At 53.3% G+C, this 27,307-nt stretch overlaps 1 protein-coding gene across 1 annotated transcript in view; it reads right to left on the bottom strand.

Annotated features, from left to right (window-relative positions):
- Positions 1-4,888: 4,888 nt before the first annotated feature.
- SAP30BP (SAP30 binding protein) overlaps positions 4,889-27,307 on the bottom strand; it is a 32,790-nt gene continuing 10,371 nt past the window's right edge. Inside the window, exons 4-11 of the mRNA XM_059907581.1 lie at positions 17,432-17,474; positions 11,548-11,636; positions 9,326-9,417; positions 8,437-8,497; positions 8,004-8,055; positions 6,569-6,627; positions 5,632-5,716; positions 4,889-5,359 (exon numbers count right to left, since the gene is read on the bottom strand). Of these exons, the coding sequence (XP_059763564.1) occupies positions 5,178-5,359; positions 5,632-5,716; positions 6,569-6,627; positions 8,004-8,055; positions 8,437-8,497; positions 9,326-9,417; positions 11,548-11,636; positions 17,432-17,474 (663 nt within the window). The 3' untranslated portion in view covers positions 4,889-5,177. The remainder of the gene's footprint in view (positions 5,360-5,631; positions 5,717-6,568; positions 6,628-8,003; positions 8,056-8,436; positions 8,498-9,325; positions 9,418-11,547; positions 11,637-17,431; positions 17,475-27,307) is intronic.

Raw genomic sequence — 27,307 nt, 5'->3', positions numbered from 1 at the left:
GGTTCGTCTATGTTGTAGCATGTGGCAGGATTTCCTTCCTTTTTAAGGCTGAATAATATTTCATTGTATGTATAGACCACATTTTGTTTATCCACCCATCTGTTGGTGGACATTGGGTAGCTTCCATCTCTTGGTTATTGTAAATAATGCTGCTGTGAACGTGGGTGTGCAACCATACCTTCCAGACCCTGCTTTCAATTTTATTGGACATAAACCCAGAAGTGGTGGATCACACGGTAGTCCTATTTTTAATTTTTTGAGGACCACCATGCTGTTTTCCATAGCAATTGCATAATTTTATAATCCCATCAACAGTGCACAAGGCTTAACTCTTTTAACTATGAATTTCAGAGTAAAGAGTTGATATATTCAACTCAAATGGTGGCAAATACATTTTTTCCTTTCTTTTTTCAAATACGATGCATGCATGGATTTTCATTTATTCAATAGTTTACAATTGTGATGTTGCGATATAATAAGCAATACCTATTTAGTCTTTGTCCATGGTTTTTTCGAACAGCTCCTGAGCGATAAAGGTGAAAGGAGAGTCTTTGTTATTCATAACAAGCCCCTTTCAACCACACCAGAGTTTATGTTAATGAGGTGACTTTTGGAAAGCCACTAAGGTTGGGGGGCACTGGTTGTCTGGGGAACCAACCACGTGATTAGAGAGTTGAAACTTTCAGCCTCAACACTGCCCCACCCTCACCCCAACCTCCACCCACCTCCAGAGAAGGGGGATGGGCTAGAGATTGCGTTTCATCACCAATGGCCAACGATTTAATGAATCATGCCTAGTAATGAAGCCTCCACAAAAATCTTAATCGAAGTGGGTTCAGATTGCTTCCAGATTGCTAAATACATGGAGTGCTGGGAGGGTGGCGTGCCCAGAGAGAGCACGGAAGCTCCACACCCCTTACCCCATACTGTTCCCTATGCATCTCTTCCTTCTGGCTGATCCTGAGTTGTATCCTGTTGTAATAAACCAGTAATCTAGTAAGTAAACTGTTTTCCTGAGTTCTGGGAGCCATTCTAGCGAATTATTGAGCCCAAGGAGGAGTCATGGGAAACTCCAGTTTATAACCAGTTGGTCAGGAGTAGGGGAGGCCCAGACAGGCAATTGGCCTCTGAGTAGGGAGCAGTCTTGTGGGACAGACCTGTGGGGTCTGAGCTAACTCCAGGCAGTTGGTGTCAGAATTGCTTGGCTGTGGAAAACCCACACATTTGGTGTCAGAAGCGTTTTATGGATGTTGTGAGTAGCAGTGTATAGGAAGCAAGGGAGTTTTTCCTTTTTCACAATAATTGGCCAGTGGGAGAGCTCTTCAAACCAGCTCCTTTGACCTTTGAAACACTCCTTGCAGTCCTCCCTGCTTTCTGAGACAAACTGGCCCACTCCCACTTAGATTTCTAGATCAGCCATTTCTCTCCAAGGAGCCCTGGTTCCTTTTAGTGGGGAATGGTATTAGATATCAAGATTTGGGTGCTACATGTGCTCATTCCTACTGGGGGCCATTGCTTCTGGGTCCTTTCAAAGGACATAGCTGGGACTTTTTTCTTATTTTTGAATCATGAGTCCATCATCTTTTTTTTTTTTTAATAAATTTATCTTATTTATTTATTTTTGGCTGCATTGGGTCTTCATTGCTGCGCGTGGGCTTTTCCCTAGTTGCGGCGAGCGGGGGCTACTCTTCGTTGCGGTGCGCAGGCTTTTCATTGCGGTGGCTTCTCTTGTTGCGGAGCACGGGGTCTAGGCGCGCGGGCTTCAGTAGTTGTGGCATGTGGGCTCAGTAGTTGTGGCTCACAGGCTCTAGAGCGTAGGCTCAGCAGTTGTGGCGCACGGGCTTAGTTGCTCCGCGGCATGTGGGATCTTCCCGGACCAGGGCTCAAACCTGTGTCCCCTGCATTGGCAGGCAGATTCTTAGCTACTGCCAAGATACTTAGTCCCTGAATCATGAGTTCATACTGATGTTTCCAATTCAAATTTAAAATGAAAGATTTTTCTTGTGTCTCTTTCCTCTATTTTTTGTTTTGTATTTCTTCCCTTTCTTACACAAAAGCATATTCTATGCACTGTTCGGCACCTTGCCCTTTTTGTTTTCTCTCCTGAAGATCACTCCAAATTTGGCCACAGAGATCTTCCTCATTCTTTATGGCTCAAAGGGCCTTACTTTTTTTTTTTATTATAGAGATTTTAAACATACATAAAGGTGCTCCTCCTCATTAGGGAGGACGCCCACACCCTTTCTCTCTGGGTGTGTATCTCTGCCTTGCTTCTGTCTTAAAGAAACAAACTGTTTCTCTGTGTGCTCTCCAAAACAAAAAAACAAAAACAAACACACAAAATTAGAGAGTACCCATCACTGAGCCGTATCAACTGCCAACACGTGGCCTATGTGCAGCGGGATGCTGTGAGGTTGGCACATGGGTTGGGAATTTTCAGTCTAGTGACCATGGGGGCAGGGACCACTGCTCCCTCCATCCCTCCAAACACCTGGGCACTTACCTCACACCAAGCACTTGGGACACAGCTTTGTTGGATTGTGTTGTTTCCGCTCGTAAGAGAACCGTGGTCTCAGCCCAACGTGTGGACAGAAGTGGTAAGGCAGTAGTGTTATCAGAGATGTGGGAGCCCTGAGAAAGGAGCAACTAACGCCCAGGGGAGTCAGGAAGGGGTTAAGAAAATCTGAGCTGCACCTTGAAGGTATATGTGCCCAGGTAGGGAGTGATACAAGGGCAATGGTGAGAAAGTTGGGAGAAGCCAAGCATGGGGGCGTGGGCAGGGTCAGCGGCGGGGCGGGGTGTGGAGGGGGGGAGACTGGCGAGGTGATGAGAATGCTGGTGGCCTTGCCTGCCAGGCTGAAGTGGAATCTCCTGTGGGCAGCGGGAGAGCACATGACGTGGCCAGAGCTGGGGTGCAGGAAGATGCTCCCCAGAGCCGGACTGGAGCTTGGATGGGAGTGGGAGAGTGAGAAAGGCAGCAGATGAGGCCGAAGCAATCAGTGAACTGAGGCAGCAATAACAATGGTGGGGGAGGGGTTTCTGAAGTGACCCATTCGTTGTGGGGTAGAGCACAGGGGTCCAGGATGCAGCTGTGAGCCCTGGATGATCATGATGCCATCACCCAAGATGAGGACCATCGGAAGAGGGGAGGGGATGTATGGGTGGGTGGGAGTAGGGTTCAGCTTGCACAGGCGGTCTGTGAGCAGAGACAGAGGACTTTGGACCCGCGTGCTGGGGACACCCAGTCTCCAGAGACAGCTAAGCCACCCCTGTGGCACCCTCAGTGGAACTAAGGTGGGCAGGCACCAAGCCTGTTTTACAGGAGAATAAACTGAAATTCAGCGGTAGTAAAGACCTTCACCCCACTCACAAGGCTTGTAAGTGGAACAACTCTGCCAACTCTGGGCTGCCCAACCCCCAGACTGTGTTCATTGCCCAGGGCCCCAGCGGCGGAGCCCCGCAGGGGAAACAGTCATTACTGATCCAACCGGACAGCTTGATGGCCAGGGCTGGGGGTGCCCAGAGCACAGTCAAAGGCCACGACCCTGGCCAGTTTTATCATCTCAGGAGTTTGCTTCCCTCCTTGGTCTAAAACAAGAAGGAACTGGATTGGCCAACAACAGACATGTGTAGAGTACATTACAGTTAATAAAACTTTTGTATAAATCATCTCATTGATTCTCCACAACCACCTTAAGAAGCTTTATTACCGTGATCTGACAAAGAAGGCTTACAGAAGGGCCCAAGACGCGACTCAAACTCAACTTGTTTTAAACTGGGATCCAGAGCAGAGGTGCTGACCCCGCTCCTGCTGTCCCCACGGTCCCACGCTGCCACCCACACAAGCTCTACGGGGCCCTTGTGGAACGAGGGGTCCCTGTCGGAGGAGGCTGCGGGGCAGGAAGCCCCTTCTGACTCAGGGGACAGCAGCCCCTCTCTCCAGGGTTGCGAAGTCTTCACAAAGGAGTGGAGGGGGAGAACCGACCTCTTCTGGTGCCGAGTGTATGTTTGTGGGGAGGGGGCGAGTGTGACTCGATCTCTATTTTGGGGACCACAGGGCAGGGTTGTCACACCCCTCTGGTCACGCAGCAGTATCGGGCACAACCTAGAAAGGTGGGACCACCTTTCTAATCCCCCACCCGCCCGAGGGAAGCAACCCTGCCCCTCACAGCCCCGCCGCCTTCTCTGAACACGAAGCCCTCCCGCCGCAGAAGCGAGCTGCCAGAGAGCAGGAAAGGCAGACCCGTTCCCTCCGGCCTCGGACTCCAGGCCTGGCAGCAGCTGGGAAATCTGTTTTGGCCCCAAAAGGAGCCTGGCGGCCACTGGCGCTGCCCGGGTGCTGCTGTGGGGCAGAGATAACCGGCACAGGAAGGGTGGGGTGGCGGGAGCCTCCCAGGAGCCGGGTTTCACGTAAACAATGAGCGGCTGCCCAGCCATGCCAGGAGGTGACTCATCTCCCCACACCGGGCCTGCTCACACCTCGCCCCCTCCCTGCATGGGCTGGGGGTCAACCCCAGTCCTCCTGGTCACTGGCTTGACTTCAAAAACTGGGGTGTGTCCAAGAAGTGGTCCGAGGAGGGCTCAACTGCCCCCAAGGGAGTAGAGGCCTGGGCTCCTGCCTGAGGACTGGCTGAGTTGCAGGGTCAGGGTAGCAGACAGCGGGAACTGGGGCCTCCCCTGCCCTCTGAACCCTGCCCGCCCACGCCAAGAGGCGTTCACTGGGAATGACCACAGTCATTTCCTGGGCCACCTTCTCTGAGCAGCGCCACAGGCTTTGGTCATCCCACTGTCAACCCTGACAATCCCAACCAAGAAGATGGGGAGGACACTTGAGCTTTCACGTTTGCCTGAAAACAGACTGTAGAAGAGGCCAGTGCATCCGAGATGCTGAGATGTAAGGATACAGTGCTTTTAATAGGGCGGCAGACCCCACGGTGTGGAGGACACTGTCCACAGTGCCCCACTCTGCTGCAGCAACGTCTCTTCCAGCTGGAAGGCTGCACGGAGTCTCCTCTCGGGGTGGCACTCGGGGAGCAGGTCCCAGTCCTGAAATATACAAAGTGGTGCCTCCCAGTGGGCGTAGGTCACCGGGCTGCACAGTCTCGTCAAGTCCCAGAGTGGCTCCTCCCCTTGAAGGAAAGGAGAATGTCCGAGCCACCCCGAGCTGGTCCCTCAGGTCACTGCTTGGCCTTCTTCACGATGGTGCCCACGGCAGAGATAACGGTGGTCTTAGAGCCACTGGCACTGGTCGTCACCGTGACGACAGCGGGTAGGGTGGCCGTAGTGGTGAGGATGGTGGGCTGGGCTATCGTCGTCACCGGGATGGCCGAGTCCCACTTGCTCTTTCTCTTCTGGGCGTCTGGGGGTAAGGCAAGCGAGAAGCCAGGATCAACACCAACCATAAAGCAACACTCCCTTTCCAGGAGGCCAGCAGTCAGAGCTCAGGGGGCAGAAACTGCAGGGCCCCTAGCCTCAGAAAGCCAAGGGGCAGCCAGTGAACCGGAACCCCACCCCAGGCTCCAAAGCGGGCTCAGCACAAACCACAGCGAGGCCAGGCCCTGTTCCCCAGAACAAGGGAGGGAAGCCCTCGCTCCGTCTGTGGAGTGGCCGGGAAGCGGAGCCGCCGTCTACCTGCAACAGCTGTGCTGGCCGTGGCGGTGGTGGCGGCGGCGGCGTTGGTCGTGGTCCCTTTCTTGGTGCCCGTCACAAACTCTATCTGGAAGGCGACAGGGACGAGCGTTAAAACCCGTGCAAAGCTGTGTATCCACGTCGTCCTGCCAGCTGTCTGCTCCCAGGGCACAGGAGGTCGGCACCACACAAAGGAGGCCGTGAGAATCAGCTCTGCTCTGACTGTCCAGGGGTAGGAGAGGTGCGGGGCAGGCGCTCGAAGGGGGTTTAATCCTCTGAAGAGAGCTTCCCCAACAGACATCGGACCCCTCCCGGCACCACTGTGTCTCTGCGCTCGGGCACCCCTGCCCGCCGCCCCCCCTCAGGCCCAGGCCCCCGCCCTCACACTCCGCGGGAGGCGGCGCTGCTTGGGAAGCAGCGTGCTCAGGATCCTAAAAGGAGGGGTTGCCGGGCCATCAGGCATGGGGCCTACAGGGAAGCACTAAGGCAGGCTGCAGAGGTCAGCTCTGGAAGCCAAGAAAGGCACAGACCAGAGCGCCCTGGGAAGGAAATATCTGCCTCCGTTCAGGCCGAGGAGAACACCTATGACGACAAAGGGAGAAAGCCCCCAGGGGTCTATGGCTGTTAACGGGGTGTGGTGTGTTTGTGTGTGTGTGTGTGTGTGTGTGTGTGTGTGTGTGTGTGTGTGTGTGTGAAGGGATGTAATGCAGCAAATATAAGATGCCAAGAAACCAAACGGAAGCAACCGGGAAGCGTCTTCAAGCTGAGTTAGGGAGGCTTAAAATCCAGCACGGGGCACACCTAAGGCTGCTCAGAGCGTCGTCAGGCGATGCACCAGTGGTTGTGGGGAGAGCAGCCTGGACGTCCCAGGGCTTAGCCAGCAGGACCCGTGCGCTCTGAACAGCTGCCCTCTTCATCAGGACTGCCGTCCATCACTTACTTTGGTTCGCTCCTTTTTGGCCTTTTCCAATTTGTCCATTTCAATCTTCTGGGCTTTGGCTACGAAGACAAGACGGGCAGTTACACAAGCAGCCGAAACAACTCCCACACGAGGAGATACTTCAGGCTGAAGGACTAGCACTTGCCGCTTCCCTGGGGTTCTTGTTTGAAGCATCCCTTTGTGGTGGGCAAAATTAAGTGCCAGCGCTCGGCCAGCATGAAGCAGGGGCCTCAAACTTAAAGGCCCCGAGGCTGGGGCTGTGCACTGCCGTCTGGAGGGGTCAGCTGTTCCCGGCTTCAGCTGGCTGGGAATGCTGGCCTAGTGTGACTACCTTCTCAGCAACCAAGAGCAGCCGGAACCTTGGATTTTTATTTTTTAATGTATGCATTTTTTTATGCATGTATTTTTAATGTATTTTTAAAAATAAATTTATTTATTTTTAATGTATTTTTGGCTGCGCGGTTCTTCGTTGCTGCGCGCGGGCTTTCTCTAGTTGTGGCGAGCGGGGGCTACTCTTTGTTGTGGTGCGTGGGCTTCTCATTGCGGTGGCTTCTCTTGTTGCGGAGCATGGCTCTAGGCGTGCGGGCTTCAGGAGTTGTGGCACGTGGGCTCAGTAGTTGTGGCACACGGGCTTAGTTGCTCCGCGGCATGTGGGATCTTCCCGGACCAGGGCTTGAACCCGTGTCCCCTGCATTGGCAGGTGGATTCTTAACCACTGCACCACCAGGGAAGTCCCTTAATGTATTTTTTAATGTATGTATGTATGTATTTATTTACCGTGCCATGCAGCCTGTGGGACCTTCGTTTCCTGACCAGGGATCGAACCCACGCCCCCTGCATTGGAAGCTCGGAGTCTTAACCACTGGACCACCAAGGAAGTCCCTACATTTTTAGATAAAACGTTGTCAACTAATTCAAATTAAAGCAAGACAAAACTCATATGGGCCAAACAAAACACACCTACAGGCCAGATCTGGTTCACAGGCTGCTGGTTTGGGACCAGGCATCCGAGGAAACGGGCCCTTTGAAATTCCTCCCAGTTCTCCCAGATGGGCCCCTTCCGAGATTGCTGCACTCCCGCTGGCCCCTGCCTGGGACACCGTCTACACCTGCTCGGCCAGTCTCTGTGCACCTTCAAACCTCACCTCGGACCCGGTTTCCTCAGCGAGGCCGCCCCACCCCTGGCCCAATTAGGTGGCCCTGCCTGCACGCCCACCATCCCCACACCTGTCATCGCTGGATCACTCCTTTAATCCTGTCTTCTTTGCTGTACTGTAAGCCTCATAAGTCAGGGATGGGGTCTGGACCTTTCAAGGCTGTATACCCAGCTCCTCAGACATGGCCGGACATGGAGGAGACCCTGAAATCTGTGCTGCCTGATGACTGGAGGGATAGACAGACGGATGGGTGAGCAGGCAGACGGACAGCTACGCACCTAATGCCTCATAGTAGGAGTCTTCAGACCAGCCATGGGGGTCAAACATATCCTGAAAAAGAAAAGGTTAAAGCTGCGGTAAAGGTTGAAGTGCCTTCCCTGAGTCTTCCCGTGGATCTTCCTGGCCTGGAGTCTCCTGCCTTCAAGGGCACAGGGGCTCAGCTGTTAGCCCTGGTCTCCAGCCAGTCCTCCTTAGGGTTATGAGGGCAGAGATGCATGTGTGCACAGGCTGTTCTACAGGGCACGGCGAGTCCACGCTCAGGCCCTAGCCAATCAGAGGCCCCGGGGCTCAAACAGGAGAGACGGGGACTGCGCTCCTCAGCTGGCAGTGCTGCAGTGTGGACCCTTCGGAGGAGCCAGGCTGGGCCCAGCGGGATGAGCACAGGGCCCCGGGTGCCCTCTCTCACCCTCAGCCTCTGCGGGTGGGGCATACCTTCGGGTAGTTGGTGCCGAGCTCGTCAATCGCACAGAACTGGATGAGCTTCTCATAGATGCTGAAAGAGGAAAACCGCAAGGCGCTGAGCAGGCCTGAGAGCCGGGCCCTGTGTGGCGCCAGAGTTCAAGAGATCAGAACCATTTGGTGCCTGGGCTCAGGTGAAGCCTTTAAATCTGGCTGAACTGTTCTAAGCAAGCTTCCGGATGGAAGGGGAAACGTCCACTGGCTTGACATTAAAAGTCACTTCTGGCCCTCCAGCCTCCCAGAGAGATGGACTGGGGCCAGTGGCCAGGACGAATACGGTGTCGAGGTGAGGGCTGCAGTTTCTGTTCTTAACCGGACATCTGACCTTCAGTGTGCGTGGTTTGGTCGGGGCCACCCCACTTAGGCCCGTAGGGGCCAGGGCAGGTCTCGGCTATCTGCACACGAGGCTCCTTCCTGGGTGTGTCACTTGCTTGAGCACTGGACGGAGTAAGACCCAGACACAGTTCTGTTTCTCAGACCTCTCACCTGCGCACAGAATCAACCACTTCCTAGAGGTGGAAGGACCTGGGGTGATCATCTGGTCCAATCCCCTCATCGAACAGCAGCGGACACTGAGGCCTTGAGAGGTCACATGCTTTAGGAGCAGAGTGGGAATGAGAACCCAGCCAGGCGCCCCCGCCCAGCCCAGGTCTCTCGGCTTCCACTCTGCTTTACGTGTTCAATCTGGCTCTTCAACGGTAAACGGTAAGCCTCGGCGAGGGTAATGCAGTCTGGGTGATGGTCCTTTTGGGCTCAGGTGTGATCTGAGCTGGGCCTCTCCCTGCCACCTCCATGGCGGCATCCCCGTCCCCAGTCCAACATCAACCACCCAACTGACCCTGCAGGTTCATGGGAAACTCACCTGGGATTCCGAAATTCCTTCTTCCTTTGGATAATGTAGTTCATATCCATTCCTTCCTTTATCTTCCGCTCATAAAGCTTCTGGATCTTGTCCTGTGGAAGAGAAACAGAAGAATGACTATGACAGAACCTCACCGCCTCATGATCCCAGTCTGTGGTCACACATGCTGTGTGGACATGAGGACCCAGGAGAGCCACAGAGCCACGTGAAGCCCTGCTCCGGCCATACGGTCTTCCACCACCCAGCCTGTGACCAGCACCGAGCACAGATAAGATAGACGGAGACCAGCCTGCTTTTGCTTTGCTCTCTTCTGACCCGCTTTGGGTGGTTAGTAGAGGGAAGAATAAGAAGGTCAAGGCAGAGAAGCCGCAGAGAAGACAGTGAACAAATCCCCACTTGGTTAATCAGTTCCTGAATCACTTGAAGAGGTGTTTCAGGCTTTAGTGTTGACGGGCAGGGGCTGAAGGCTGGTTTTGAATTTTAACATGGGGATAAGTCCTCAGCAGGAGATCTAGGAAGGCAGGAGTAGAGGTGTCACAAGCCTCCCCAGTGTCCTTTGAGGGGCGGCTCACAGATGGCCGGTCCCCACCACTTTATCAAGAGGCACCGTCAGGGGTCAAGAGGTCATTTTTCATCCAAACTCCCCTCCATGTCCCTGCCCTGGCTCAATGGAAAACAGAAGAACCACCTGGCAGGGATCTGGGCCAATGCCACAAGTGTCCCCAGGCCCACAGAGAAGAAGTCCACAACAGATGGCATCAGGGCTGTCTGGCGCATGAAGAGGCCCCAGGAACCCGAGTCTCAGGGCAGAGCCACCTCTGAGGAGGAGCAGTCTTACCCAGGAAGGCTGGCGCTGGCCCAGGTGAGGGTCACTCGGCCGCCTCCCCCACTAGCGGCAGCTAAACACAGACTGTCCAGAGGAAAACATTTGGGGCACTCTTCACCTGCAAGAGGAGGTGGGCAGGCTGGGAGGGCCTGAGCGAGGCCCTTTGGGCACATCAGGAGAGATGACCCACTCCCTCTGTCGGAAGCCAAGAATGGCTGGAGGAAGCACTGAATTGCAGAGAGAAGTTCGTGACACATTTACCAGGGAAGAGAGAAGCTGGGTGCGACACGCCTCCACGTTATCTCTTTAAGGGTGACGGAGGGCAGCCTATCCAGAAGGCTCGGCAGATGGAGGAAGATCTGTATTTTACAAAAGACTTTTCTGTGTCTCCTGGGCCATCAGACAGGTCCTCCCATTTCAGGTGAACTAAAACGTTTGCTCAAGTGTCATGGTTTCTACCACTAGGAGGATCGAAGAAGGAGAAATACTCTGATCTTGAAGGCTGGGCCGCCTGTCTCCGCCTGGTGGACTGCTGGAGAGTTCTTACAGGCTGTGGACTGTTGCCTGGCGCAGGGGTGACTCGATGCTGGGCGGGTGGTAGGTGGTGGTGGTGGGGGACGACCTCAGCAAAGGCAGGAGACTTGTGGGAGAAGAGACCGTGAGCCGCACCCCCAGCCCCAGGTCCCTTTAGTCATCTGTCCGCCAGCGTGCTGCGGGGGCTTGGGGTGTGGCCAGAGGCACCAGTAGAACCTACAGGATCAAAGGTAGAGCAGGTGGACCGGGCACCACTCTGGGGGCAGCCGTGCATGTCTGCCCTACTGTCACAAAGTCTCCTTCACAGCGGAACGTGCAGAGGGACAGGGAGAAACAACCAGCGAGGCTGACCAGGAGGTGTAATCCCGGCTGTCCCCTGAGGTCCTGCTCCCAAGGGAGTGACCGCACTCACCGTTCCATCTCCTCAGGTCAGGTCTGCACCAGGTTTCGTCAGACAAGGAGCCAGTGAGCTGGCATTTCAGGAAAACGAGGACTGAAGTTTATGCGTATCCGTGCTTGTGCTTTTGCACTTCTATTTGTTTATTTTACATTCTGACAATCCCTCAGTTTCTTAGCAAAGTTCCCTCCGAGATGGTCCCATTGGCTCAGGGTTGCCCAGAAGAGGCATGTTGTTTTCTCTGGTTAGGACATCACTGAGGGCAGCTAGGGGCCCCAGCTGAAGCAGCAGAGGGTGGCATTGGGTACAGAGCAAACTCCTGAGAGCAGCCTAAGGGAGGTTACCAGGACTGCAGGCTCCTTCCCACTCGGGCCGTCCAGAAGCCTCTTAAAGTCAGACCGAGCCAGACACCTGTCCCAGGCCTCCTAGGCTACACGGGCCCCAGCAGCCGAGCGCTGTGCTTACCTGTAAGTGATTTGAGCATCTGCCGGGCGGCTCCGGCGGGATCTTGATTTCATCAGGTGACATGTTCCGGACTCTTTCAGAAAAGGAGGCTGTGGAAAGAACAGAGAAGAATTCTGTGGGTGGGTGGGAGGCTTAGGGTGGGGGACAGACATGGACAATAATCCCCCCCCTCAAAAAAAGGCCGATAACACACTTTCGAGGAGGGATACACGCTACGAAACAATAAAACAGGGTGTCTGGAGTAGCACTCCTAGAGGGTGCCTGTGAGTTGAGATCAAATGACCAGAAGGAGCCGGCACGTGCCAACCCAGGGGAAGAGAAGGTCAGGCGGAGGGCACGAGCATAAAGATGGCGTGTGGCCACGTCACAGCAGCTCACCCACGAAAGGCTATGTCCTGGGGCGCGCTGGTGGATGTTTAACACCCAGCTGGGAGGCGGGGAGGGGCACAGCCACGACCTGCAGCATCTGCCCATTTCTGTGGTGTAAATTCTCCCCATGGCTAATGTCAAGCTACCAATGTGAAGTCGCTGAACTTGAGGCTGGGAAGAGATGTGCACACCGCTGGCTCATAACGTGACCAGCTCCAGCCCCCCAGGGGCTCTGCCCCTGAAACACCCTCCCAGAATCCCGGAAACTCAGAGTTGCTTGGTGCCATCCTTCTCACCTCAGGCTCTCCTACCCAGGCTACAGGAGCAGCTCAGGGTTCCCTAGGCTTCGGGACTCAAAGCACTCAATACTGCCTTGTGCATAAATGACATTTACAAAAGGACCTGTTGGTTATTAGCTTAGGGCCCTTTAATGTTTTTTAAAATTAATTAATTAATTAATTTTTGGCTGCAATGGGTCTTCGTTGCTGCACGCGGGCTTTCTCTAGTTGTGGCGAGCGGGGGCTACTCTTTGTTGCGGTGCGCGGGCTTCTCATTGCAGTGGCTTCTCTTGTTGCGGAGCATGGGCTCTAGGCGCACGGGCTCAGTAGTTGTGGCTCGCGGGCTCTAGAGCGCAGGCTCAGTAGTTGTGGCTCACGGGCTTAGCTGCTCCGCGGCACGTGGGATCTTCCTGGACCAGGGCTCAAACCCGTGTCCGCTGCACTGGCAGGCGGATTCTTAACCACTGCGCCACCTGAGCAGTCCACGGCCCTTTACTAGTAAACCAATCAACCCGCTCTTGGTCCACTTCGTTCTTGGGAACAAAAGGTCTGATTGTGAAGTGAAGAACCACAACTCCCAGGGGGCAATTCCCTTGGAGATCTGCCCCTGCCCACCCAAGCTTCTCTGTCTCTCCACTCCCCTCCACGCTGCCCCTGCCCACCCAAGCTCCTCTCTCTCTCCACTCCCCTCCACGCTGCCCCTGCCCACCCAAGCTCCTCTCTCTCTCCACTCCCCTCCACGCTGCCCCTGCCCACCCAAGCTCCTCTCTCGCTCCACTCCCCTCCACGCTGCCCCTGCCCACCCAAGCTCCTCTGTCTCTCCACTCCCCTCCACGCTGCCCCTGCCCACCCAAGCTCCTCTCTCTCTCTACTCCCCCCCACGCTGCCTCTGGCCACCCTGGCGACTGCAGAGTTGTGCTCTGGATCACTCAGACAATGCGCTGTTTGTTGTAAGATTCTGTATGTGCTTTTAAAACGTCCTCTCATGAAAAGGACTATACAGTGAGCAAACAGCAGGCGGAGCGGGGTGGGGCAGGATGAAGGCAAAGAATGCACAAGCCAGCACCAATGACATCCGGCAAGTACTTACTGGGTACCCGCCGTGTGCCTGGCCCCAGGCGAGACTTCTTAGCCCCAAGTGGCTGCCTGGACCGCCTGGGGATGGCCTGGCGAGCCTTCTCCTTCTCCCCCAAGGCCGGGTTAATATTTTCTCAGCGCATAAAGTGCTTTGATTTCTGCTTCGAGCTTCACTAGTCTCAGCTGCTGCCAAAGGAGCCTGCACACACTGTCAACACTGAGGCTGGGGCCCAAGCCCAGGCACAGTCTCCTACGCTGGATACACGTGCCGATTCTCACTGTCGGTGGATTCTCACTGGACGTGCCCCAGGGACAGAGCACTAGCTCTGCCATTTTGGGTGAAGGAAGAGGACGGAGACTGGGTGACGTACCCTGCTGTGGACTGAGGCACCAGTGCAGCCCGGGAGCGGTTTTCACCACAGAACCATGTGCTTCTCTTTGCCCAGCACCCTCCTTCTGTCTCCTGTCTCCTGAAGCAAGGGACACCCAGATCTGGCAGGAGTTCAATCTCATCCTGACTTCCTCCTTCCTCCCAGCTCTGGGAGAGGCAGGAGGTCAAAGCCTGAGGCTCAAGCAGGCTGCAGAGGCCGGCTGAGAGTGGAATCAGCTGGGGTGTGCTGGTTCTCGCATTTCGTAAGCATCAGCAACAAAAGCAAGGAGGGCCGGGGCAGGCTTTGGGCGCACAGCAAAGAGGGTCAAGGCTTCCCTGGGGTGGAGAGTGTATGTGTGCATGTGACAGAGAGACAAAGAGTGCCCTCTGGCATTTGCCAGGAAAGCCTTTTGGAAAAACAGGGTGTGGCACTGTTGCCATTAGCAACCCAGCCACACTTGGGCTCAAACGGCATACAGTGTGACAGGGAGAGGGAGAGCCCCTCCTGAGCTCCTGGGCTTGGAACTGGGCTAGGAATGAGAAAATTCCTCGGGAGTAGCTGGCAAATGAAGGGATACATTCAGGAAACTTGATAAAAGTTTACCTCACAGATTTCAGGAGCAATCTTTCCGTGATTCTGTCTTTCCTAAGTCTCAAAACGAATCGAAAGCAGAAGACATCAGACCCACATATATGGCTATTGAGCAGCCAGCCTCAAACCATTTTCCCTGGAAACACATCGAGATGCGTATCCAGGCACATGGGGGCAGCTCGTGTCTGTGGCTGCTCCAGGTCTGCTTGGGGTGTTCTAGGCAGGCAGCCATACTCAGGGTCTGAGAAGCCTGCCGTCACCATGATTCACCCCAGGTGCGCGCCCAAGTCCCACACCAGTGCTGGTATCCATGGTTGCCAGGTGTGACTCTGCGCAGGAGCAGCTAGTCGGCTGGGCTGCTGTAGCGGCAGGAGTGCAGCGATGCCCGGCAGGTGCTGTGGGGCTGGGAGCAGGAGGCAGTGGAGTGTCTCTGGCTCACTGGAGACCCAGCTGGCTTACCACCCAGGGCCACTGTTCCAGGCCCACCCACGGGGCACCGGTGGGGCAACTGGAGGGGACGGCAGGACAGCCACGCTTAGCTCTGTCAGGCAGCTACAGTGCTGGGGAGCCCTGGGCCAGCTTCTCTGCTTTCCTTTGCTCCATTAAACCTGGGGCTGTCTATACATATGAAAACGCTGCCCACACCAGCAGAGCAACCCAAGTCCTACATCCAGAGGCATGAATAAAAGGAGCTGAGGGGCCTCCCTGGTGGTGCAGTGGTTGGGGGTCCGCCTGCCAATGCAGGGGACACGGGTTCGAGCCCTGGTCCGGAAAGATCCCACATGCCGCGGAGCAGCCAAGCCCGTGAGCCACAACTACTGAGCCCGTGTGCCACAACTACTGAAGCCCGCACACCTAGAACCCGTGCTCCGCAACAAGAGAAGCCACCGCAATGAGAAGCCCGTGCGCAGCAACGAAGACCCAACGCAGCCAAAAATAAATAAATGAATAAAATTTTAAAAAAAGAAAAAAAAAAAAAGGAGCTGAGTTCAGGCAGAGGTGCTGACAACCACGGTCCCATGAGCAGAAGCCACTCTGTACAGGTCAACTACTACCTCCTCAGTGAGAAATGGGAAGAGGAATCCAAACTATGAGACTTAAAGCTCCACCTGTGTTCTCTGTGGGTGACTGGATTCAAGAAATTGCGGTGTAACTCCTACAATGAGATAATATTAGCAATAAAAAAAAGAAACTATGGATATTCTCAAGAACATGCATGGGTCTCAAAAACACTATGGGAAGTGTAAGAAATTAGACCAAAACACAAGCAAACAAACAAAAAAGCAACAGAAAATCCCCCAACAAACTGTGATTCCATTTGTATCAATGGTTCTCAACCAGGGGCATTTCTGCCCCCCAAGGCAACATCTGGCAGTGTCTGGAAACATTTTTCATTGTCATATCTGGCAGGACGAGGGGGTTGCGATTGGCACCTAGTGGGCAGAGACCAGGGATGCTGCTAAAACACTGTAGAGTGCACAGGCCAGGCCCCCACTGCAGAGAATTATCCAGCCCGAAATGTCAATCGTGCCGAGGCCAACAAATCCTGATTTATAAGAAATCCTAGAAAAGACAAAACTACAGTGAAGAAAGTAGATCACTGCTTGCCTGAGGCTGAGGGAGGAAATGTCTGCAAGGGGAGGGGTACGGGGGAACACTTTGGAGTCATGGAAATGTTCTACGTCACGACTGTGGTGGGAGTTAACACTAAAAGCTGGCGAATCTTACTCTATGTAAGTTACACCTCAACAAAGCTATTTTCAAAAAGTGACAAGGAGAGCACAAGTGAAAGCCGGTTGTGGAAGAAGTCGGGGCTGAGATGGCTGGTGCCCACACACATTGCACCGCTCGCCAAGCGCTGCCAGCAGGAGTGGAGGGCGCTGCCTTGTTGGGCTCCTGGGCAGGCGCCTCGGACCCCACGCCCCACCCCCAGCGTCTCGGTGTGAACAGCAGGGACCGGAGGCGAGAGGAGGCCGAGGCTCCAGGCCACCCCCCACTCGGGGAAGGCCACGGGCGGCCCGGTGAGGCTGTGCTCTGTTCTCTCTGCCCGTGAAGCCCACTGGGCCACCCCTACAGCGCCATTTTCCAAGAGCAAACTCTAAGGTTTTAAGAAAATTTGGGTTTTTATAGGGTGGGAAAGACTCATACCCCACTCATCAGAAAACTCGGGGATAAAGGCAGGATCCCACTGGGCATCTGGGCTGCTCAGTGTGGTCACGCTGCTACCCAATCCTTCCTCAGAAGACAAATATAATGAACAATTTTCAGTTCTTTCAGTCCGGAAAACCAGAATGGGTCCCTATCTCCCATCACCGGTGAAGGGATCCTATCCAGAGAAAGGTCAGGTTGGAGGGGGTGCAGGAAGCAGCATTTCCAGGCTGAGTCCGGGGCTTCCCAGGGCAGAGTAAGTACGTCTCAAAGGCTCCGTCTGGAAGCAGAGGAGCGAGCTCTGCAGGCCGCCTGAGAAGCAGGGCCACCGGGAGCAGGAACCCGCTTTGTGAAGACCAGTGGAGCAGGCGGAGAGAGACAGAGAGAGACGGGCACAGTCGCCACAGAGAAGGAGGGCAGGTCCCCCCACCATGAGGTTGGGCCAGGCCTTGGGAGAGCCCTTACAAAGTCCGTGGCCAAACTGAAGAAGCTGAGAGGCTTCCTAAAAGGATTAAGCGGCTGAGGTTAACACGGAACTGGGATGACACGTGTGTCACTTTCCAGAAATGTAACCGCCCTGGCCAGTCACACAAAGGGCCCCAGACCCCAGGGCTGTCAGGCATGTTCCCTCCTGGGGACAGAGTAGGGCGCCAGCAGAGGCCACATGTTTGCTCCTTGAGCCCGTGAATATGCCAGCGGAGGGGGCTGCGGGGGTACAAGGCCGGAGGACGGGCGCAGGGCACAAGGGGAACGAGCTCCCAGCTGAAGGGGGCCCTGAATCCCTCTTGACAACACTGGCAAATGACCAAAGCCCAGTGAAACGCACCATGAATCTGATTGTCAAAGAAGAATTTTTCCCTGGGTGTCTTATCCAGACGTCTTAGAAAATGCCAAAGGCCCTGTGAGAGTCTGAAGACGCAGGCTTGCGGCAGAACAGTTGCCTTGGCCGAAGCAGAGAGAAGCCGCCTGTGTGGCTGGAAGCCAGTTGGCTCTGGGTGAGGCTCGGAGACCTGCCCCCGAGGCACCACCCCACCACCCCCGGATACTCACCAACTAATTCCTGGGGATCTCGCTTTTCTACTTCTGGGTTATCCTGCAAGAGAAAAACAGAAACACAAGGAGTAAGCCCGGGCCTCCTGACCCACAGTCACTCTCCTCACTGACACCACTCAGGATTTTTAAGGAAGGAGAAAAGGTGAAAGCACCGTAAAGAGCCCCGAGAGTGAGCGGATACTCTGGGGGATCCTGGGACCCCTGAACCTCCGAATACCCCTCCTTCCTTCATCAGAGCAGCTGGGACGCTCCAGGCACCTGCTTGTCTCTCCTCCACGGCCCCCGGCAGTGACCAGTACCCCAACGATGAGGAAAGCGAACACCAGCCATGGACAGCTGCCCACCTGGACCCTGCTCGCTGCTCTCCCAGGGCCCGGCCAGCCGCCCCAGAACACCAGCGCCTCCAGCTGGTGCCCAGGAAGCAAGAGGTGGCTACTTCACAACACGAGAATCGCAAGACCAAAACGCAAAAGACTGTCTGCTCCCAAGAGATTTTTCTTACTCTCAGTTTCAGCAAAAAAGAGGCTTTATCACAAGGGGGTAGCTCAGGGAACCCGGGGGGCAGGCAGGCAGTGGGCCTTCAACAAGTCACGGCACTGGCCCCAGGAAGGACCGGCTTGGAGGCAGCCTCGCTCTGGCTCTCGCTGGCCCACCTGTTAGCTCGCCTTACGTTGGCTCACAGTCTCGCCAAAGAAAACCTTTCTCTGACCCTTCCTGCAAACCCCCGTCCCCAGCACCCACTCCCACACGTCCTTCAGTTCTGGCGGCGTGCAGAGCCCTAGGAGCAGAGGTTTCTCATCAGACTGCTCTGGACTTGCTCTGGATTTCACTGCTCAGAGCAAATGCTTCATCTAAACCAAATCAGCCCGGAGGAGGCACCGTCCCAGCCGTGGTCACACACCCGGGCACCTTGGGGAGGAAGGCCTTTCCTTGCTTCTGCTGCCCCAAATGCACAACGGCAGGAACGTACCTGCTTTCCCCATTTCTGGGGAAACCGAGCCCCTCAAACACAGTTAGGTCAGGGGTCTCAAGTGCCATAACACGGTAATGATCACAGTGGCAGAAGCTGTGCTCATGAGATTGCTGGCTCTCACGCCCCCTCCCTCTGGTTGGTGAGGGAGGACATAAGACAGTAACAACTCTGGACCCGATGGGCACATGGAAACGGCCGTGGAGCTCTGCGCACTCCGCTGACACTAAGCGATGTTACACCGGGGTGACGTCTCAGAAGGGAAGGGGCAGGAAGACCACCCCCCCGCCCCCGGGCTCCACGCCAAGACCAGAGCAGCAGTTCTTAGCCCCCTTCTCCAAAAAGTTCCTCCTGGTTCTGGGACAGGCCAAAACCCCCTCATCCTTCGGCACCCTGCAGCTATTCATTCGACCTGGACGGGCATGACGCCCAGGCCAGGCTGCTTAGCAACCGTCTCCTCCAGCCACCCGCCCCCTGCCGATCAGGTGGGCGAAGTGGAGGCGCACCCGAGGGCTGCCGTGCCAAATTCAGGCTGCTTATCCACCAGCTGCTCTCCAGAGAGAGCCGGTCTCCACGGGTCCCACAACAATCCCTTCGGAGCTGTGACTCCGGAGGAACCAATGTTAAAGAGCATGGCAGTAACAAAACGTTGGACTGTAAAAGGTCCTTAAATTTTCCCTCTAGGGGACAGCTTTCTGGGTGCTAATTGTGGGAAAGCATCAGGTGGGTACATCCTTCCTCCCCTCCCAGGCCATTTGGCTGGTCGTACAGGACTGACCCGTTAACTCTTCAAAGGCCCCCTAGAGCTCTTTCCCAAAGCACTGCCCCAGCCCCTTTTGTGGCCAAAATGCAGAGAAGCGAGGAAAGAGGCAAGATATCCACGTGGGAATTCAGCCGCATCTGCTCCAGAGGCACAGGAAGTTAGTCGCCAAACAGGAAGCTTCTCTTCAAAGGGGAAAGTACTTGTTCACACCAGGGGCTCCTCGGTGAGATTAAAGGCTGTGAGGCTCCCTGGGGCTCTCCTGTGCCCCAGCGAGGGGAGGGGGAGGGGTGGGGAGAGGTGGGGATTCCTGCATATCACAAGGTCCTGGCCTGGCTTAGCTGAGGTCTGTTTAGTCACGTCTCTGGGAGAAAAAGAAATGATAGGGCAAAATCACAAACAGGAAGTTTTTTCCACTTCTTTCAGTCTTTCCTTTTTTGGCTTGGCTCCTCATTTCCCCCCAAGTTTATCTTTTTACACATGCCACAAAACAAAACAAAAATTAACTGGGTAGTTTGTTTCAATCTGCCAACTAGTCTAGTCTCTGGTTTTCTGCCCTCACAGCGCGCGCGCGCGCGCGCGCGCGCACACACACACACACACACACACACACACAGACAGAAGGGGCGGGTAGTGCCCAGAGAGCACCCGAAGTCCCCTGGAGCTATGGCCTCTTATTCAATCCCAAACCCAGCACCCCCAGGAAGAAGTCCCACCCCACCTTCCCAGCAGCGGAATCCAGCTCCACACTATCCCCAAGCAAAGTATCGACCAATGGACCATGGACCCAACCGCAAGCAAGAGAAGATTCTCCTGCCTTGAGAGACTCCTGAAAGCCAAACGTACAAATGAGTCTCCACAGACTGGAAGCCATATCATTCTGCACAAAGGTCTCCTGGAAAGACTTTGGAATCTGTCGTTGTTCAGATCCCCCATTCGTGTCACATGTACCCGTGTGACTCCTAAGGTCCTGGAGAATCAAGCAGTGGGACTCTGTGACTCCTGGTGGCCACACCTTGTTACGCTTTAGAATGGAATTCCCCTGCCCTCTGACGTGAACAAGCTGGTTGTGGGCCTGCTGAGCTCCTGGGCATGTGGTGTGGTACCAAGGTGCCCCCAAAGAAGAAAGCCGACGACGCGGTGCTTCCGGATCCTAAAGCAGCCTAACCCCCGCCCCCCCCCCCCGGCCCCTGCCCTGAGCCCGAGAAGAAGGGCTTGGCTCTGCCCCACAACAAAGGGCCTGAGCCGCAGCATCACAGGCTCTTGGAATGGAGTTGGGTGCAGGACTTCAAGTGATGCTGAAGAAAGCCCAGCAAGGGAGGAGAGTTGGGGTGTCCAGTGAGACCACTGAAGACAGGGGTCCAGTACCCCAAAGATGCTTTTTAGAACCATTTATGCTCAACTGTCCATTGAGGCAAGTTTCATCCAATGAAAGCAGCCTTGCGGGGAGGAGAGGGGGGGTCCACATTCAAGACAAAGACCCAGAGAGACAGTCATGCCTCGGATACCAGGAATTCAGCACAAAAATGAACAACGCACCCATGATAGTTATCTCAGAAGCCAGCCATGGTGTCAGAAAAAAACAACGGATGAAGTATTTAAAAGGACAGAGCTAAGGAGATAGAAGGAAGGTTCACACCATTAAACTGCCAGTACTTCAAGAAACTGGTTTTACAAAACCTGCTATAGAGAGAGTCTCAGTATGTCCTTAAAGAGGCAGAAAGGGAGCAGCAAAGCGGATACAAGTGAAAAGCAACAAGAACCCCCACTGTTCCTTTCCTTCCCCCAAAGCGGTGTGAAGGCACAAAGGACACCTGCCCTGACTTGCGTGAATCCACCCTCCCTGGCCTCCAGGTGGATATTCAGTTCTTCAAAGAAATGAACTCAGCCTGGAGATCTATTTACCAGACAGTTGGATGTCTGCGTCAGCCGGTAGGCATGAAGCCCACAGCCCAGAGACCTGGCCAGACCTGGACATGACAGCACACGCCCCTCAGACACAGCAGGCTGAGTGCTTTTCTTGCCTAGGAGAGCATCTCACATAGCAGTTTCTAGGAGAAAATACCAGGTAAACCATTTCTGCTCTCTAGTTCAAGTCCAATTAAGACACAAGGAAAAACAAAGCAAAACAAAATCCACATCTTCCTAAGAAGCCTAGTGAGAAGACTGGAAAGGGAGGGGAGGAAAGAGAGCTCTGAGGCCTCTTCTTCAGACTGTCTGCACCCCTCCAACCTCCCTGGGCTTCACTTCAGTCCCACCAACTGGGGCGCGAGTGGCTGCTGCGGGCTGGGGGTCGTCCCTGGAGGACTGTGGTCTGAACCCAACACTGCTGACTTCTTAATCAACTGTGCCTGAGATGTGGAACAATCTAACGGCCATGGCAGGGGCCTTGTCCTCAGGAATTACAGAATCTGAAATGTGGTTCCCCCTGCAGAGAATATAAAAGTCCAGCCACCGGCAAAACTATGACTGGAGCAGAGGAAGGAAGGAAAAACAATATGGCTCCACGAAGCGGGACAAGCTGCCATGTGAGCTGGGAGGATTTACTCAGCAGAGGAGGAGCAGCTTCTGGTGGGGAGAATGGAGGTTTATTTACAGCCAACAATGCTTCATCAACCCTTCCCGGAACCAGCCCACCAAGTGCACTCAAAGGTCCGGCGTCCAACTTGAGACAGAGCAACGGAGCTTCCGGCAGCTGGATTCTGCCGGACCTCAACGTCGCCTTTTCTCCCCAGTTCTGGGAGCATTAGGCACAGAGAAAGCACTCTGAACAGAGGGCAAAGGGTAGCCTCTCCCTGCTCCATGGGAAAGAATGCTACAGACATGTTTCCTGTTGGATGACGTAATCCTGCACCTTAAAAGTAGGGGGCAGTTGGGGAGGCAGATTAGCAAAACAAAGCCTCCCAAATCTTCTGTCCTCTCAGATCTGGGGCTGCCCCAGGAATTATAACGCCCTAATGACATCTCACTTCAGGAGCAGGGTACCCACTTAAAAATGAACCCTCGCTGTGGCCTGAGGCCCCGGGGGCTCCCTGCCGGCCACTTCAGCACCCTCCCCCCACCCGGATCCTGGCAAAGCTGCTCCCTGGATCACCCCCATCCCACTCCAGCCTAGTAAGCCCCATTCAGACTTCAGACCTTGGTTCAAGGAAGCTTTCCTCCACCACACCCGCATCTGGCCAACGAGACGACATGTGCCCTATTCTGTGCTCTAACTGTCTTATTTACTACTGTGTTCCCAGCACCTGCAATAGTCAGTGCCCTGCCCACAACAGGTGCTCAAACACTGACAGACAGACACACACACACACACACACACTTTCTCCCTCTCTCTCTCCTTTCTAATCAGTTAACTGTCCAGTGGCCAGTTTTTCTTCAGTCCAGTTTAGGGTTTCAAAGCCACCATCACCTGCAGTACATTAACCCCCAGACTCCAAACCTGTTCAAGTCCACAGTTAATTTCAATGTGTGGACTCGATATAAGAAAGGGAGGCCAGCGGAGGAGCTAAATAAAGGGGCTAGAGCTGCAATAAAGGTTGATACGGGACAAGCAGGAAGGTGTGTGCGTGGAGGCACCAATGCTGAATTAAAAAAAAACCTTAAATCTACCTTGTTGCTCCTAATCTTGACAAAAAAAGAATTATCGTATAGTTCATTTATTTATTCCACAAATAACTTACCAAGCATTTATTATGTACCAGGCAATGGGCCAAACACTGGGCATGTGGAATGAACAAAATTCAGTCTAGGGGAATAATTTTAGGTATCACGCTAAGCACTTCAGTGAAAGATCTCATTTAATTCTCACGACAGGCTCATGAAATTGTGGGCAGACAATCCTGCTGCTTCAGAAGCCACTGGTGTGCCTAGGAAGCCCTCCTGAAAGCTTCAAGCTGATGGTCAAACGAGGTTTTCTGAGGCACATGTGAGTCACTTCAGGTTGCCAAGAAAGCAGCAATTCTGGAACTTTTGTTGAGATACCTCCAAGCTCCAGAATAAAATTACTGTCGTTTGACAGACACGGGTGGGGGCGTGGATCGAGAGTGGCAGTAACCCAAGACTTAGTGGAAGTCACTGAACCCAGTGCCGTGTGGGGGACAGCCCACCCGTGGCACAAATGCCTGGCGTGGGTTGTTCTACCCACACACCCAGGAGAGCCCTGGAGAAAGCCCATCACCAGCACATTTCCTTCCGTTGTATCCTGTTGGGTCAGGATTGGGCCACTGCCATGGCAGGCTGCCTGCCTGGGGATGGAAACACTCAACTTATCACAAAAATGGGCGGAAGTTGGTGGGGCCACTTTGGATGCAATGGACTCGCCTTCACTCCCAGCTCATTGCCGGGAAGGCTCAGCTCCCCAAGCAGAGAGGTTTCTACAGGAAAAGCATTAAACAGGCATCTGCCAAGACAAACTAAGCCAGCTCTAGAGCTGGCCTTGTAGACTGAAGCAAAGGCGGGGAAGGGGAGAGGAACGGTCTCTCTCTGAAAATCCTGTCTCCAGTGATGCCCACAGGGCTCAGCATGGCGCTGATGCTCTGTCACGTGGAACCAACCAGAATTCATGTGAAGGCAAAGCTCTGGCTGGAGCCACTTCTGAAGGGGAGACTTTATTATCTGACTATTGCAAGCGTAACCACAGATTTGATTCAAGACCCCTGAAGACCCTGAGTTTCTTGAAAGCTGTAGAAGATGCTCAGAGAGGGCCATTCCCTTTCTCTCTCTCCTGCCCAGGGTGTCAGGTGGGCTGTGCCTGGGCAGAAAGGTTACCTCACGTCAAGGATTTGAGTCAAGTCCTCAGTGGTGAGGCCAGGTTGCACTTTCTTCTTAAGGGTTCTCCACAAAAACAGTGTCTCTATGCTTTGAGTTGGAGAGCTTGGAGCCAGACAAGCACAAAGAAGACAGCTTTGTGAGGCTGAGGGCAGCAAAGTGAAGTTTTTGAGACACACCTCGACAGCGCCACCAAATTACGAAAGCATTATCTTGCCTGGGAGGTCAACTGCCAAGCTGCAATGTTAGATTAACATCGGGGCAAAAAGCAGTGAGATGCCAGAAAGCCAGGAGTGTGGACATGCACACTGGTCCTCACGTACATACTGGTAGGAAGAGGATTAACTGTCTACAGGGCCAGAGGGAACGCCAGAATCTTTAAGGCACTGCTTACGGAAAATTTAGTTTTCAATTGTATCTCAATGTTAAGAATACAAACGAGTAAAATCCTGTCAAATCCAGAAATCGCACAGTAGCATCTCAAGGGACCTGGAGAACGAAGGTGAGAAGTGCTGGATCCCTAAAGACAGGCAGCTTGCCTTCTGCATCATAAATTTCAAAAAGATAAATCATCACTGGGGAAGGCCCCAGCCACACCTTGGTTAGTAATCCGTGGCATGTAGTCCCATAGGGAACAAAGTCAGGGCTTGCACGGCTGATGCGCAGGCGGACCGGGCACGCAGCGGCTCCTTCTTGGACGGAGAACCGCACAGGGGCGGGGTGGGGCTTCTGGGGCTTCAGCTGACTGGGAGCGAGTGCAGTCAAGAAGGCCCTGATGGCAGCTGCGGTGCAGCCAAGAGTAGGGGTTAGAGGGAGAATAATGGTCCTTCTTCCTTTTGCAGGAGATCACAACTTCCAGCAATCACAACGTTTCTCCCAGCGGTGTTCAGCTACAGATATAGCCAGGCCTTCTTCGGAATGTGGCAAGACAAAGGACCTACCTTGGGTTTCTTTCAATCTGGACAAGACAGCTACTTCCACAGCCTGCCCTGTCTCTGTCTTTCTGTCTGCTGCTCAGACCAGATCACCACCCAGACAGACTTGTAGACCCCAGCCTGGATATTTTATGTCACTCACTCTGCAAGGGCAACCCCCGCCTTGCTAAAGACCAGGCCTAAAGAAGGCCATGTGGCTATTCACTGCGGTGAGAGCAAGGAAATGCCAATGTTAAATAGGCCTGGGCATTTTCAACAGTTCAAAGGCCTAATTACAATAGCCAGAAGTTAAGAATGGATGGCTCATCTGTTGCATATTGGCTGAGTGCAGCTTTTTCCATAAATTCTGCACACGCATATGCACTAAATTGAGTGGCTGTCTAGCAGTGACAGGCGAGAAGATGTTCCACTGAATGTTCAGTTGTTCCCAGGGGCTTTCTGGGCTGTTGCCAGGATTCCGTAGCCTGTAATCTGGTTGGTTATCTCTTTGTAAATGTACATATAACTCAATCACAATAAATATATAGTATTTTTAAAATTCGAAAAAAAAAAAAAAAGAGTGGATGGCTCACAAGCCAGCAATGGTCAAGGGCCATTTCCTTCTCTGGTCCTAGGTGAGTCATGCTGTCATTTTTTTTTTCTAATAAGCACTCAAAGGATCATGGGGTATGGGGGGTGCAGAACATGGGGGCCAGATAGGAAAATAAAACCAAGATGGAGGGACCAAGAATATATTCGCCCTCTCACACTCTAAACAGAACTCAGTAAAAGCTAACATACATTATTCAAGTCTCATAATAACCCCATGAAGCAGACTTTATTATTTCCATTTTACAGACGAGCAAACTGAAGCAAAATACAATGAAGCAGTTTCTTGCCCAATAAATGGCAATGTTGGAACTCAAGCTCCAGCCTGACTCCAAAGCCTAGAAATACCACTTCCCAACTTCTCACCTCCTCCCTTGAGACCAGGAGGCTGTGAATAGTCACAGTTTCTTCGAAGCCCTTGGTTCAACCACGGGGGAAGCCAACATCGAAGACCAAGGAGGTAAAATTCCTCTCCAGGAATGACTCCATTAGCAGATCACAGGCGAAACAGGTGTTAAACCCTTGACTTAAGGGGAAGACGGCCAGATCTATTACCTTTTAACTGTAACGATCAGGGGAAAGGGCTCAAGAATCCGTGGTGCCCCAGTGAGTAATGTCTGAGTTCACTTGAACGGAAGTCAAGGTCCTGAGGACTTAATCATATACACAGTGGGTGCTGCCAACCCTGTCCTTAGCCTAGAGATTTCCTGGGGGCTTACAGAAAAAATGCTACCAAAACCCGAATCCTACTAAGCCAGCCTCCCTTACTGGGTGAACAATCCTGCAGACTTCCAATGAGAACTCAAGTTTTAAAGAATGAGTTCTTTCTTTTGACTTGTGTAAATAGCATGGCACATTTCCTGTCCATCAGGGAATCTCATTGGAAAGAAACTGCCTACGTAACACTTTATTCGATAACAATTACAAAACTATATTCACATTTTGCTACTATAATGTGCCATTTTTGGATTTTATTTTAGCTAGCTGAATATATGAGAAGAACGAAGGGAAGTGATGTGAAGAAGTGTGTTGCTCCTGACTGGTATTACTACTAGAACAAAAGCTGGTGAATCTCAATCGTTTCTGCATCAGTCCCCATTTGGAGGTATTTAGAAAATTACAAAAAAAAAAATCTTTCCTACAGCAGTTTTATTGAGATATAACCCACCACTTAATTCTCAAGTGTTATTTTTTCATTTGTGTCATGCTATTATATAATTACCCAGACTATAGCAACAGTGAAGATGTTTGTAATACAAATGAGAACAAAACTGGATACAAAATATATATGCTATTACACAGGCAAACCTACACAGATGGAAGAATGAAAATGGCTGCACTGTCAGGCCCATGGAATTAGGTGGTTTTTTTTCTTTTCTTAAATATTCAATCTTGCTTCTCTAATAGTCTGACAATAAAATATGCACAATATAAAAACAACAAAACCCTGACAAGATAACCACTAGAAAAAGTGCTATATGACCCTTTCCATGTCAAAGACCTCTAAGAAAAAGTCCAAGTTTAAGCTCTTACAAGATAACCTTTGCTGTCCCATCCTGAAAAATAATTCTCAACAGAACATTCCTCAAGTGAGGGTTCCCCAGAAGCTCGCCAAGCAAAGGCACACAACGACCCATCCCCACTGGCTGGAAAGGGCCTTGGTTCCTCTGCCGCACCCCACCACCTGCCCTCTGAAGGAGCCTTCAGGATGACTAGAACCCATGCTGCTTGTCTGTGAAAAGCTTAGCATCTCCTTTTCCGATTCCAGAGTCCTGGAGGTACAGCAAACACACCCAAAGCCCAAAGAGGAAAACATTTTGCTCTGCACGGATCCTGCGGAAACTGGCAGCCTC

Source organism: Balaenoptera ricei, chromosome 20, assembly GCF_028023285.1.
Source record: "Balaenoptera ricei isolate mBalRic1 chromosome 20, mBalRic1.hap2, whole genome shotgun sequence".
Lineage (NCBI taxonomy): Eukaryota > Metazoa > Chordata > Mammalia > Artiodactyla > Balaenopteridae > Balaenoptera > Balaenoptera ricei.
The sequence above is the reverse complement of the archived record's forward strand: the minus strand, read 5'-3'. Positions and strand labels throughout refer to the sequence as shown.